Raw genomic sequence first — 13,987 nt, 5'->3', positions numbered from 1 at the left:
TCCGGGGTTAGGGTTGAGTAAGGTATGTGGGGTCAAGGTATGAGTGACTCTTGGCTGTGACATCCACCAAACAATCCGAGTGTTGTTGGTTCCCTTCAACCACAAACCCAACCTGCAGCCAACAACCAACAAACAGAACAACCACAAGGATTCTGCCAAATCAGGCACCTTGCCGGATGACTGGCCCTGTGAGCGGTTAAGGACGGGTTTTTCTTGTGGCCTTGTTCTTGCCAAGCTCCATTTCAAGGACGCTAAATTGAGAACTTGATTGGGGGGATTGAGCGATTGAGAGAGGACTTGGGATGAAAGGTAAAGTTGACTCACGCCGTTCTGTATGCAATCTGTGCCAATGCGGTCCTCAACCGACTGCTTTTTTATATAAAGACATGGCAGCTCTCCCACCAAATTTGGTATTTTCTTTCTCCCAGCTTACTCACTATTACCGTCTCTTTCATATTGGCATTGCGAATGTCAACTTGGGAACAACTTGCCAGCTTACCGAGGTACTCTCCTCGTCCATCATCAACAACAACACCAACCCAGTCATCCCATCCGTCTTCCACAACGAATATCTTCTGTAAAAATAAATGAAAAATTACACCACCAAACTCACTCGCCTCTTTTCGAGGTCCAAGACCAGTGAGATGGCGGTCAACGATGTAGCTACCGTCGCCACGGCCATCGGCAACATGGATCTCTGTAAGACGGCTCCTGCGCCCCAAGAGTACGACCTTTTGATCGTCACCGATGCCACATCATCCATGGGTTCCTTCCTCGTGTCGCTTAAGAGCTCGTTGAACGACATCATCCGCATCTCGGCCACAACCGCCTCCTTCTCCCGAATCGGCGTTCTCGGGTACCGAGACTACGACAGAACCATGTCACAGGTCACCGAGTGGTCGGGATGGCACAGCCGCAATGCTCAGTCGGAGGTGTCCCAGGCGGAATTGCTGGCCTTCGTCGACAGGCTGAAACCTCAGGCCGGTAGTGATTGGCCCGAGGCGGCGAGGACCGGCCTTGCGCTCGCACATCAACTCATGCGCCCGGAGGCGAAGACCATCGTCTTGCTGTATGCCGATGCGCCTCCCCACACGGAGCGGAGAGCGGGCTTGTGGAAGACGGAGCAGAACAAGCTCTGCGAGCCTGGCGCTTACGGCGGGAATGGGAAGCTCTTTGCCGACTGGACCTCGCTCTGCCGAACCCTGGGCGAAGGCGAGAAGCGGGCCCAGGTGTTCAGCATTGTTGAGCAGGCGGGTGGTAGACACACAGACGAAGTTGTTGCCATGTTCTTGTACCTCTCGGCTTGCACTGAGGGTGTCTGTCTAGGTCTTCCGAGGCGGTCGGCCGCGGCCACCATTTCCGAGGTAACCATCAACCTTCTGCTGGCTTGGATGGGCGCGGATAAGCAGGGCGCCACACTGGACTCCCGGAACATTGCTTCCCATTTCCACTACCGCGACGAGAGCAAGGTCAACCAGCTCACATCGGAAAAGGACGAAGCCAGCGTTCGTTACCTGTCCATTTCCAGCAGAAAGACCGACAGGGACGCTCTCGAGGCCAACATCGCCCGTCCCAACGTCTCATTGGAAGCCATGTCCCAGATCATCCCGTCCCGGGAACACCCGGTCATGGACTTTGCTAAGCGGTATAAGGCCGACCCGGAATATCAGAAAATCGTTGTGGAGCAGCTCACCGAGATCATCGAATCTGACGTGTCCGCCCTCTCCGTCAACCCCGTCTTCGGTACACTCTGGCGAACGGTCTGCAACGACCGGCTCAATCCCGCCCGCGATGGGCTGATCACCAGTTTCGGCCTTCAGGTTGACAAGACCACGGATACGAACAAGAAGGAGCGCCTGAAGAAGTGGCTGGAGGAGTCATACGATTTCGCCGGAGAGATTGTCGAGATGATCGAGGCCGTTCCGGAGGAATCGCGGTACCCATGCGTCTTCCTCGACCCCACGGTGCGGTTCGCGCCCGCCGAGAATGAGGAGGATGGCGCGGCCGACGTGATGGAACTCACCCGCGACGAGCTGCTCGAGATCGGGCGGTCCTGCGACTACCGCATCCTGCGCCGGCTCGGTCGCATCCTCGTTCGCCTGACATACGTGAACTCGAAGGGTGACCTCCCCGCCCATGTCAAGGATGTCCCGGAAACAGAGGTTCCTAAAATTCCCATGGCACTGGCCCACTCTGAACACCAGGGCAAGTTTTGGAAGGTGCTTCTGCACACTGTTCTTCCTGGAACAATGGTAGCCGCCCGTCCTGCAGCGTTGCTGGCAGCTCTCAGCGTGCGCTTAGGGATCAAGCCCCTCGAAGAGGTTGCTTACACCGAGCTTCTGACTTGGCGGGACAACTGGAACACGCTGGATATCCCTGAAACGTGGAGCGTGAACTGTCTCGGCTTGATTCTAGAGGCTGATAAGAAGCTTCGGCAGGCGACAGCGGAAACCCAGTCGGCTGAGGCAGGCCGCCAAACGGTTTTGAAGGAAGAGGACCGCAAGTTGTTTGGCGGCCTCGTCGACTACAAGATGCTGGAGATGAACTTGTCCACGACGCTCAAGGCAGAGGTTGGCTGGAGCCCGAACAAGAGCAAAGCGCCTCTGGGGCCGGTTGTGGTGTGCAACGTCTGCGAGTTCCCTCGTTCAGTGACGGTTATGGGCGCAGAAGGTACTTGTGGGGTGTGTCTGGGGGCTCGCAAGCTGGGTAACCAGGAACCACGGGAAGTTCAGGAAGCGCGGGTCACAGGGGGTGTGTCCAAGTCCGACAACAGCAACACCACGGTGACCTGGAGCGAGTGCTCCATGACGGACTGCAGAGCCCAGTACGTGGTGTATAACCCGAAATTGCTCAAAGTTCGCCCCAAGTGCCACTATTGCCGACAGATCAACACAACCTCTGAGACAGACCCCAACTACAAGGCCCTCACAACCGCCCCCTGCGTCACCTGCACCAAGTGCCGCAACCGCGTCATCTGGCCCGTCGCCCACCGCCCGTCCTCTTTTGACGAAGTCACCTACCAGTGCCCCGCCTGCACGGCCGGCACCATCGCCACCATCGTCACGGTCGAAACCACCGCGTCAGCCCTCGCCAGCGAAAACGGCACCGCCTGGCTCCTCCGCAACGACGACGCGACCATCCCCGAACCCTTCAACAACCGCTCCCTCTACCACACCATCACCCACATCTCCGACCCCGCCAACCGCACCACCCTCTTCCCCAGCAAAGTCTCCATCCTCCCCACCCCCACCTCCCCCCTCACCCTCACGCACCACCACAAACCCCTCCACAACACCCCCGCCCTCCTGACCACCCTCTCCTCCTGGATCTCCCGCCGCCGCACCCAATCCGGCACCTGCACCCTCTGCTTCTCCACCCTCCCCAAACGCGCCCTCCACCCCGCCTGCGGCGGCCGCCGCGGCTGTGCCGAGCGCATCTGCACCGCCTGCGCCGCCGCCTGGTACGGCGCCAACCGGCCCGGCCGCGTGCTCAACACCGCCGCGCTGGCGTGTCCGTTCTGCCGGCGGAGGCCCGCGCCGACGGCTGCTGCGCTGCTGAGGGCGGTAAGGTGTCTGGGCGGGGTGAGGGAGGCGGTGGAGGAGCAGGGGGGGTGGGTGTATGCGTGGTGTGTGGGGCGGTGTGGGAGCGCAAGGAGGTATGTCGAGAGGGTTTGTGCGAGGGGCGCGCCGCCGGAGGTGGAGGGGTGGCGGTGTGAGGGGTGTGTGGCTGCGGCGGCGGTAGGGGGGGTTCTTGTGGGTGGTGGTGGGGAGAAGGGGGGGTTGGTGGTCAAGATGTGTCCGGCGTGTGGGGTGGCGACGGAGAGGACGGCCGGGTGTGACCATATCTCGTGTCCGTGTGGCAAGCACTGGTGCTTCAATTGTGCGGCCATGGTCGCGGATACGGCGGGCGAGGTGTATGCCCATATGTCGGAGGTGCATCATACGTGGTATGAGGGCGGCGGCGGCGCGGACTATGCGGAGTATGAGTTTGAGTCTGATGAAGAAGAGGATGATGATGATGATGATGATGATGTGTGATGGGGGGGTTCTGAGTAGAGGTGAGGAGGAGTATTGATTGATGTAAAAGCGAAAACAAAGGAAAGAACAGAAAAAAGAAAAAGAACACGAATTAAAGAGAGAGAAAGTGTATCTTGTTCCGAGTTACGTCCTAGCCTTGAGCTCGCCTACTGAGCTAGGTATCTTTACATTCTCTACCACGCCCCGTTTTATGTTGTCTACTCTCCGGCCCATTTTCTCAGTATATTTATAATTGCTTAGATTTGTCAGTCAAAACTTGAGCTAGCATGACCATAAAAAAGGCAAAGTTGTTTGTGAGCAATGGGAATTGAGCAAAAAAGGATTGTGTTTATTCTTCGGTGTGACTCGTAACCCTAATTTAAACATGGATCTTCCTTAACTAACTATATCATAGCCCTGATTCGCCACTAAATCGGTACCAGAACTCCTAAAACCCCCTATGCTTGCAGTCCGTGACAGTGGGGTACCTATTTGAGTCATATAGAGGTATCATAAATACTTTTTGCCTTTTCCCTTTCTCTTGACACATTTTGACCTTGACCTGTGCCCAAGTAAAGTTCGCCATCGCTCGAGCAGCCAAGATGCCGCAGAAGAAGATCCTCGTGCTCGGTAGTGGTCTGGTGCCAGGCCAAGCCATGCATCGACTACCTGCTGCGGGACCCCGGAAACGAGCTGACCGTCGGTAGGTGAATTCCGTGTCTCCAAGCGAGCGCAACAGGTTGACTTACTGTGACTCTCAACTTGCCGGACCTTCTCCACCGCCCAGGAGCTGGTGGCGGGCCGGCCTCGGGCCACAGCACTCGCTCTCGACGTCAAGACCCTCGATCTAGATCAGCACGTCGCTAGCCACCAGGTCGTCATATCCCTCGTTCCTTTCATCTACCACGCCGATGCGATCCGCTCGGCCATCAAGGGCAAGACTCAGTTGGTGACCACAAGCTATGTTTCTCCGGCCATGCACGAGCTGGATGCCGCTGCCAAGGAGTAAGTGCTTGTGCTCGCAGGGACGGTCTACTAACTGAAATTTCGTAGGGCCGGTATTACCGTCCTGAATGAGGTCGGCGTTGACCCTGGTGTGGATCACCTATATGCTGCCAAGGTCATTGGAGAAGTCCACGAGAAGGGAGGCCAGGATCTCGAGTTCTACTCGTACTGTGGTGGGCTTCCCGCTCTCGAGGCTGCCAACAACCCGCTCAAATTCAAGGTAGGTGGCGTAGTTCCCCCTTTCGAACCTCTTGCTTTCGCCTAACGCTGCTTGCCTACCGCACCCATCTTAGTTTTCGTGGTCCCCCACGTGGTGCCCTGCTCTCGCAGTACAACTCTGCTACTTTCTTCGACAAAGGAGAGCTGGTCCATATCCCGAACAAGGATCTCATGGCTAAGTCCGTGCCTTATTTTGTTATCGACGGATACTCGTTCGTCGCGTACCCAAATAGAGACTCAACGCCCTTCCGCGAGTTCCACAACATTCCCGAAGCTCACACCATCATTCGTGGATCCCTTCGATACGAAGGTAAACCCGCCCTGGCCAGGGCCCTCATCGACCTTGGGTGGCTCGACTCCTCGGAGAAGCCGTGGCTCGTGGATGGCATCACCTGGGCTCAGATTCAGCAGCAAGCCACCGGCGCGGCCTCACCTTCCGAAGAGGATCTTGTTAAGAAGGTCGACCAGCTATGTACATTTTCGTCATCGGCAGAACGGCAGGAGATTCTAGCTAGCCTACGCTGGTGGGTCTCTTTTCCAGCAAGCAAGCTACCGTCCATGGAAATCTTCTGGATACACTCTCTGCCCAGCTTGAAAGGCTCTGCAGCTTTCGGCCTGGCGAGTGCGACTTGGTGGTGCTACACCACAAATTTGTGGTGAAGTGGAACGACGGCTCAGAGGCGAGTACAGCCCGCTTTCTCAAGCACACACCTCTCCTGGCCGTGGCTGACCCTCGAGACAGGAAACCATTACATCCACCTTAAGTTGTTTGGTAATCCCAACGGCTACTCTGCCATGTCGAAGTCGGTCGGAATCACTTGCGGGATTGCCACTCAAGGGATCCTCGACGGCTTTGAGCCGCTAAACCAGCCGGGCGTTTTGGCTCCATACACAAAGGAGATCTGCGACCCTCTCCGCGCTAAGCTTGAAGCCGAGGGATCAAGTTGGTGGAAAAGGTCGTTGAGGATAGGAAGTAGCCCATGAAGCACAGAGCAAGTCAGAGAGTAAGAGCTGTTAGATCAAATACAATTTTTCTCGGGCTCAAGGCTCTTCTTGATTTGGAGAATTATGGCCAGTTTCTTTTTACTGTAAACCACTTGGTGAAATTAAGATGTTGTACTTCGGTGCTTACTTGCCATTCCAGATTTGAGCAGGAGCTAGCAAATTTGATGACCGAAGTTCTGGTCGCCCTGGGCCCGGAAGGGTGGTACAAATAGGGAATAAAACTTTATCGTAAATAAAAAAATACACAAAAAAGTTCGCCCCGACCCAATTTGAATCAAACAAACAGGTTGTGGTCATTTCGCCGTCCTCGGCGCTGTGTCTTGCTTCAACAAGGGGGGAATCGACAGCACACAACCTTACCATTACACCACGAAGTGGTCTGCAATGGGGCCTGTTGAAAACCAACAACCAAAAAGTAAACTATATAGCCTGGTTTCGACCTTGGTTTTCCCAAGCCCACCCCCCACCACAAACAAAAAAACAGCGATGGAACAGATGAGTTCCAGCCAGAGTCCTCCATGGTGGAATGCCAGAACAACGGAAGGTGGGAGAGCAGAGGAAAAAAACTTCGTCATTTCCGAACAAAAGTTTATGGCAACGCAACAAAGAAACCTGAATAAGACAGACGGCCCCTCGTCGCAATATTTATCTCAGGGTCTTTATCAACCTTTTTTCGATATGAAGACATTTGGCATCTGATCGTTTCTGGGCTTGAAACTCGAAGCAACAATGAAGTGTGCACACAGTCGGCATCATGCCAAAGTTTGGCTCGCCGCCTACGCCAGACCAACCACATGACCATAATTGTTGAAGAGTTGACCTTGAAATGACCGAGTGGTGAATGGGCAGATGGCCAAAGAGCCTTCATATTTGGAATCGGTGAGCCCACGAGCTGGTAGGCGAACAGAACTTATTCTCCTTTTCAAGCAACTTATTTTTTTGTCCGTAAATATTGGGCCTTTGACATACATGGCACCGGCACTAACTGCTAGGCGTTCTTGTTGCTATTGCATCAACGTCGCGTCAACTCGGCGATCTCTGTGTCGCGTGGCACTCAGGGGCTGCAATGTGGGGCTGTTTACTTGAGTTGCCGGGACAATTCTCGGAAGTGCCAAGGGTCATCAAGTAAGGTACTATGAAGTCGTGGTATTGTCAGAACTATCTGAACGCGCTCTTCAGAGCGCACATGTGCCATGCTCATAGACAGCAATATTAGGAGCCATAGTAACAGCAAGTATTCGTACAAAGTGGTGCGAGGGAGAATTCAACCCCTGCTGACATCTCTTGGCGATACCCCTTTTCGCCACAAACAATCCGACCCATCCACACCTAGATACAAATCCCGAAATGTGCGTCGACGAAATCAGCCAGTCAAATACACGAGATCTAGCGGCCCACCCAAGGACCACAAACTGGCCAACAGAACCAGCAGGCTGATCAAACCCTGCAGTACCGGACTCCAACCACAGCCGTGGTATCGTGCGCCATCCTTAATATCCGACAAGACCGACCGACAGGAAACAAAGAAACAAGTAAAACATAAAAGCGCAAGAGACTTTCCCTCCACATGAAGCAGCACAACGCCACCATCCAGCGCCACCACATCAAGCACCCCCATCAAGCATCGCCAAACTGGGTAGCCGAGTACACGGTCCCAGCAATGCCATTCACATGACCATCCAGCGTCGACATGCTATCCCCCTGCGACGGATCAAACCCATTCGTATACTGCGACTGGGACGCCGCCGCCGCCGCCAGCTGCTGCTCATGAGCGCGGCGCTCCAAGTTGACAATGATATCCATCGCACCATCAAGCGTCTCCTTCTCAGCGCGCAGATCACGCCGTTTCTGCTCAATCTCTGGACCCTCCGACATCAAGCGCTGCAGCACGGCCTGCGCGGTGGAGCTGCTGGTCAGGCCGAGCTTCTCGTGCAGGTATGTGTCGATGACGGAGGCGACGCGGGGCAGCAGGCCGGACATGACGTGGATGGAGACGTAATCCACAAAACGGTTGGCGGCGGTGAGGTAGTAGCCGCGGATGTAGGCGGCGACGGCGAGCTCGGGCTCGAAGGGGTCCGGGCCGAGGTTCTTGAGCTCCTTGGCCATCTTGGACTCTTCCTGCTTCCGGTCCTCGTCGGTCATGTCCTCCATCTTAGGGACGACGCTGAGCTCCTCGCCGTTGTGCGCGGCGATGCGGAAGTGGTTGCGGTGCCGCACCAGGATGCGCATCTCGGCGTCCTGGTTGCGCTTGAGCGCCTCCTCGTCTTTGGTGAAGAGGCGCTTGGCCTCGAGGTCGTAGATGAAGTCGAGCTGGCCGCGCAGCTGGATGCGTTGGGCTTCGACGAAGGCCCGCATGTGCTCGCGCGACTCGTTGTAGACGGCCCGGTTCTTGAGGTGGGCGAACGCCGCGTCGAGGATTGTGAGGATCTCGGCTTGGAGCAGGGAGAGTGTGTTGTCTACGAATTTGTGCAGGTGCCGGTCCCAGCTCTTGGCGGCTTCCGTAAACAGGGGCTCGTAGACGCTGGCAGATACGAGACCCGGCTGGCCTGGGACTGCGGCACGCCGGATGAGGTGCCGGATATCCATTAGGCTTCTAGACCGGCCGCCTCGGGAAGGCGTCATGACTGGCGTCGAGCTCCGCGCATGGCGAGGCGTTGAGGGGAACATCGGGTTGTCCTGGGTCTCGGTCTTGATGACGGCGTTCACTTGCCGCTGCCTCTTGGGAGTTTGTGCCATGTCCATGGCGGGGGCTGACCGTTTCCGCATAGTCGGCGATGGTGCCGGGCTGTCGCCGTCGAGGTCAATGACAACTGGGGGTTTTGACACCTTCGCATGCTCGCGGACGTTGAACTTGGGCTTCATGTTGAGAATGAAGGCCTTGAATGGTTCGCCATAGCTATCGTCCCAGATGCTCATGAAGTCTTGGTTCATAACCCGGTCTTTGACCCGAATCGTGAACTCGGCAAGGCTTTTCATGATCTCCAGCTCGGGGTTTGGAGGGGGATCGGGGTACTTCTTCAGTTGCTTGCGAATGTCGACGAGGCGAGTCTCTACCTTCTCCTTTACTTCGGGCAGGCTAAGGCAAGGAAAGTCAGTGACATGCTTCCGTTGCGGATGGCGGTTTCGAATGGACTTACATCTTGGCAAACTCTTCGCCCAGTTTCTCGGACAGGAACACCTTCAACTTTTCGACGCCGCACTTCTCCTTGAAGTGATCAAATACTTCGGGCCAGTGGCCCGTGGCGTCGGCGGTGCGATTAAAGAAACTCTCCTCCATCTTATTCTGCTCCTCCAGGTCGCTACCCTGGCGGGAGGTAATAAAATAGCCGAAACCGGTTTGGTGTGCTTCGCCATTGAGCATTCCAAGCCAGCCCGAGGCGGCATAATCATCGCTTGGCAGCAGGTCCGCCTTGGTCATGACGCCGATACACCGGTTCTGGGCCCGCTGGCCCCTGATGATCTTAAGGGCGAGGGAATTCTCTGTGTCTTGGTTCATAGGAACCGCGCATAGGATAATCGCGCTCGGGCGCGAGATGTATTCTCGCGTCAAATTCTGAACGACGCGCTCCAGGAAGATGTCCTCGCTGCGTCGGGCAGTCATGAAAACACCCGGAAGATCGTAAAAGTTTAGATCCGCAAGATCTGGACCCTTGACCTCCAAAGCGACGGTGTTAGGGGAGAACTGGGCCTCGGCCCTCTCCTCCTTCTTTTTAACTTGCTCAAGATGTTGCTCCCGGGTGCTGTCGGGTACTTCGCCCTTCAATTTGGGAATAAAAAATTGATAATGAGTCGAGGGGTTCAAAATGGCGACCTGGGCGCAGCGAAGGACGGTCTCGATCTCCTCGGAGTCGAACTGGTCCCTGACGGTCTTGAACTCGCGCCGTACCTGACGGCTGGGGTCGAGTTTAGCCCACGGCGGGAACTTGTTATTGCTTGTGACGTCCCGCTCCGTGAGAGGGTGATTGGGTGGGCAGAAATCGTAGTCTTGTTTTAAGTATACCCGACAAGACCACTCATCAGCGCGAGATACGCGGATATGTATTGGGCATCGTGTGCAGGTCCCGCTGCTGCGGGGGAGACTGAGACCTGCGATGGCCGACATAAGACTGGATTTGCCGGAGGACTGGTCTCCGACGAGAACCAGCTCTGGCAAGCTAGCGACATGCTGGATGCCACGGGCCTGCAGTTCGCCCAACGCGTCGTTGATGTCTTTCAGCTTTTGGCCCATGCCGCGAAGCGCTCGGTTGGCGCCAACAAAGGAGCTTTGGACACTCTGCGAGCCCATGAGGTTGACCTCATGCTCCGACTTGGGGCCGCGCCGGACTTCCATGATAAGGAGGTCATTATCCTCCTCATCCGGGCCGTTGGGCGGGCCGGACGCCGTGGTCGGTCGGACACGACGAGTGTCGATGCTGGCTGCTACGAGTCAGTTATTTCGCCAGGCAAGTTGAGGCCGGAATGCCGCTTACGTGCTGCCGAACGGACTGGACGCCCTCTCTGAACTCGCTCACTAGCCGTTTCAGACGGGGCATCCGGGATGGAGTCCGGAGTCGCCATTGAGCGGACCCTGCCGCTTTCTACCTTGATGCGCGGCATCACGATTGAAGGTGGATGGATCTAATTAGGTTGTTAGTCGAATGAAACGAATTGATCAAAATGACGGATGGAGATGGAAAGCGTTATTGCAAATAAACGGTCACAACTTGCCTGTTTCGACCAACTTGTGTAATTCGGCCAATCGCTGGAATCGCTGACTGCCGACTGGACTGGGTTCAGAAGAAGAGCATTAATGGATGCAAGGCAGTGAAGTTATTCAGAGCTAAAAACAGGAACAAGAAAAGAGGGTAGTATATTAAAGTGAAGGAGGCGATGCTGCTCGCGAGCAAAGGTGGAATGGTGGAATTGGAATGAGGGAATGAGGGTCCTAGAAGTGGAAGCCTCTGAAGTGAGGCCGAGAGCGATGGAAGGAACCCCAGAGTTTTGTTAATGAGTGGAAGCCCGGGAGGCAGCAGTTGATGATTCGACAGCCAGAGGCGCGCAGAAAGCTAAAACTCGTGCTGCACTCCTTCCGGGGATGGCGATTGTTAGCAGAATGGGATAATCTGCACGGGTGCAGTAACAAATTCGATCCTGGTCCGGAGAACTCCCAGAGTTTGAAGGCTACTCAAAAGGGGCTGGAAATTGTGGGGCTGTAGCAAGCTCGCGATTGGAGCTTGGTTGCGCGGTGCAACGCGTCTGTTGACCGCGTTTCACGCAAGCACTCTGCATTTCTGCGGGGCACCGTGATTTTTATCGAAGCCAGCTCGAGGCCGGCATCTCGAATGGAACTGGTGGTGTTTGCTTTTGCCATGCACTGTCTTTTTGGTTCTGCTATTTATTCGATACATTTGTTCCTCTCTGCAGGTACTTTACCAAAAATGGCAAAATTGAGCAGCTGCCAGGAGCAGTTATCCATATCGTAAACTCAATCAGAATGACACGCAACCGATCTAATCGCAGTTACCCTAGTCCCATTTGAAGCTTGTCCTTCGTAGCGCTTCGTGATTCGATGCCCAAATGCGGCCAACCTCACCACAGGATCGCAGTTCACGTGGGGGGTTGTCAAATTTGAGTTGGTTCTTTGAAGCAGCACATCCATTGAATGAGGGGCAACGCACGGACCATGAAATCCAGCTGTACCCCTGCTACGTAACAGCGCTTCAGGGGACTTGGGCCCCATCTGGCATCGTCGAGAACGGCTGCTCTTCCCTTGCTTCCTCAGTAGTGTCCTCGTTATTCAGAACCCTTCAGATACGGCAGAGCCCAACTTCCCATATTCGCCATGTCTTTGCAGATCCCACACCGCGAAAAGTCCAACGGCGCTGGCGGCGCGACGAAGGCCGTGATCCTGGTTAGTGGATGGATGGCGGGGAATTGGGGGGCAATTCGATTGCTGCCACACCGACTTCGAGTCGGGGTTCGATTTTGAGGATAAATCGTTGACACAATGGTTAGGTCGGAGGCGCATCGCGCGGCACCCGCTTTCGCCCGCTCTCGCTTGACGTTCCCAAGGTATGCGCGTGCCTCGACCCAGATCCCTTGCGCTTTGCGACGACGAGGGCGACGCTAACCTGACGATCCCAACAGCCCCTCTTCGACGTGGCCGGCCACCCCATCATCTGGCACTGTTTGACCGCCATCAGCAAGGTCCCCTCCATCCAGGAGGTTTATCTCATCGGGTACTACGAGGAATCCGTCTTCCGCGACTTCATCAAGGATGCCGCGACCGAGTTCCCCAATATCGCCATCAAATACCTCCGCGAATATCAGGCGCTGGGCACTGCTGGCGGCTTGTACCACTTCCGCGATGCTATCCTCAAGGGCCGCCCCGAGCACATCTTTGTCTTGAACTCGGACGTCTGCTGCAGCTTCCCGCTCAACCAGATGCTCCAGCTGGCCCAAGAGAAGGACGCCGAGGCCGTCATTTTGGGGACGCGCGTTAGTGAGGAGGCCGCCACCAACTTTGGTTGCATCGTATCCGACTCGCACACTCGCCGCGTGCTGCACTACGTCGAGAAGCCCGAGAGCCACATCTCAAATCTCATCAACTGCGGCGTCTACCTTTTCTCCGCCGACGTGCTCTTCCCCTCGATCCGCAGCGCCATCAAGCGCCGCACCGACAGGCCCCGCCTCGGCTCGTACCGCTCCTCCGAAAACCTGGCCAGCTCGTTTATGATCGATGACGACGAAAACCAAAAGAACGAAGTCATCCGCCTCGAGCAAGACATCCTCAGCGACATGGCCGACAGCAAGCAATTTTTTGTGTACGAGACCAGCGACTTCTGGCGTCAGATCAAGACGGCCGGTTCCGCCATCCCCGCCAACGCCCTGTACCTCCAGAAAGCCTTACAGAGCGGCTCCAAGGATCTCGCCCCCCCCTCCGCCAACATCATCCCTCCCGTTTACATCCACCCCTCTGCGCAGGTGCACCCCACGGCCAAGCTGGGCCCCAACGTTTCGGTTGGCCCGCGCGCCACCATCGATGCCGGCGCCCGCGTCAAGGAGTCCATCGTGCTGGAAGACGCCGAGATCAAGCACGATTCGTGCGTCTTGTACTCTATCATTGGATGGAGCAGCCGCGTCGGCGCGTGGGCCCGCGTCGAGGGCACACCTACGCCTGTGACCAGCCACAACACCAGCATCATCAAGAACGGCGTCAAGGTGCAGGCGATCACTATCTTGGGCAAGGAGTGCGCCGTGGGTGACGAGATTCGCGTCCAGAACTGCGTCTGCCTGCCTTTTAAGGAACTGAAGAGGGTGAGTGCCTTGTCGGAGCGGTTTGCGTGGTTTAAGCTAACTCGTATGTAGGACGTCGCGAACGAGGTGATCATGTGAGAGGGTAATGAGATGGGGAGATACCCAAGCGGCTTCACCCTGGGGGTGCCGAGGACCAAACTTTTCTGCAATTCTCTAGCGTGCTGCAATGCGAGGTCATCAAAACACTAATAGACGGATGGGCCAGATCGTTCTTGGCTTATACATGGTTACAGCGTGCCAACTACCGGACATCTCGGAAGTCCTTAGTCCTCCATAGACGGAGATAGACCAGTTTTCAAGAGCCATGCTGCACCCGTGACGACAATGCGCTTTTTAGGATCGACACAAACTAACACAGTTAACGAAAGACCAAACTCAAAATATAACCAACGCCCATCCGAGCTCATCAAGTCGTAAACATTTTCCACCGCGGCACACAGCCAGCC

At 55.9% G+C, this 13,987-nt stretch overlaps 4 protein-coding genes across 4 annotated transcripts; 3 read left to right on the top strand and 1 right to left on the bottom strand.

Annotated features, from left to right (window-relative positions):
• Positions 1-644: 644 nt before the first annotated feature.
• On the top strand, positions 645-4,037 carry CHGG_09404 (uncharacterized protein; the record flags this gene model as incomplete). The annotated part of the gene is made up of 1 exon (XM_001227330.1): positions 645-4,037. One exon carries the CDS (start codon positions 645-647, stop codon positions 4,035-4,037), a length of 3,393 nt encoding a protein of 1,130 aa, XP_001227331.1.
• A 581-nt stretch (positions 4,038-4,618) lies between these two features.
• CHGG_09403 (uncharacterized protein) lies at positions 4,619-5,900 on the top strand (the record flags this gene model as incomplete). The annotated part of the gene is made up of 4 exons (XM_001227329.1): positions 4,619-4,719; positions 4,884-5,021; positions 5,095-5,241; positions 5,315-5,900. 4 exons carry the CDS (start codon positions 4,619-4,621, stop codon positions 5,898-5,900), a joined length of 972 nt encoding a protein of 323 aa, XP_001227330.1.
• Positions 5,901-7,862: 1,962 nt separating this feature from the next.
• On the bottom strand, positions 7,863-10,841 carry CHGG_09402 (uncharacterized protein; the record flags this gene model as incomplete). The annotated part of the gene is made up of 3 exons (XM_001227328.1): positions 7,863-9,321; positions 9,383-10,661; positions 10,715-10,841. The coding sequence occupies 3 exons, from the start codon at positions 10,839-10,841 to the stop codon at positions 7,863-7,865; spliced, it is 2,865 nt and encodes a 954-aa protein (XP_001227329.1).
• A 1,225-nt stretch (positions 10,842-12,066) lies between these two features.
• CHGG_09401 (uncharacterized protein) lies at positions 12,067-13,619 on the top strand (the record flags this gene model as incomplete). The annotated part of the gene is made up of 4 exons (XM_001227327.1): positions 12,067-12,135; positions 12,240-12,296; positions 12,372-13,541; positions 13,593-13,619. The coding sequence occupies 4 exons, from the start codon at positions 12,067-12,069 to the stop codon at positions 13,617-13,619; spliced, it is 1,323 nt and encodes a 440-aa protein (XP_001227328.1).
• Positions 13,620-13,987: the final 368 nt, after the last annotated feature.

The sequence above is a fragment of the Chaetomium globosum genome, genomic scaffold (genome assembly GCF_000143365.1).
Source record: "Chaetomium globosum CBS 148.51 scaffold_6 genomic scaffold, whole genome shotgun sequence".
Taxonomy (NCBI): Eukaryota; Fungi; Ascomycota; class Sordariomycetes; order Sordariales; family Chaetomiaceae; genus Chaetomium; species Chaetomium globosum.
The sequence above is the reverse complement of the archived record's forward strand: the minus strand, read 5'-3'. Positions and strand labels throughout refer to the sequence as shown.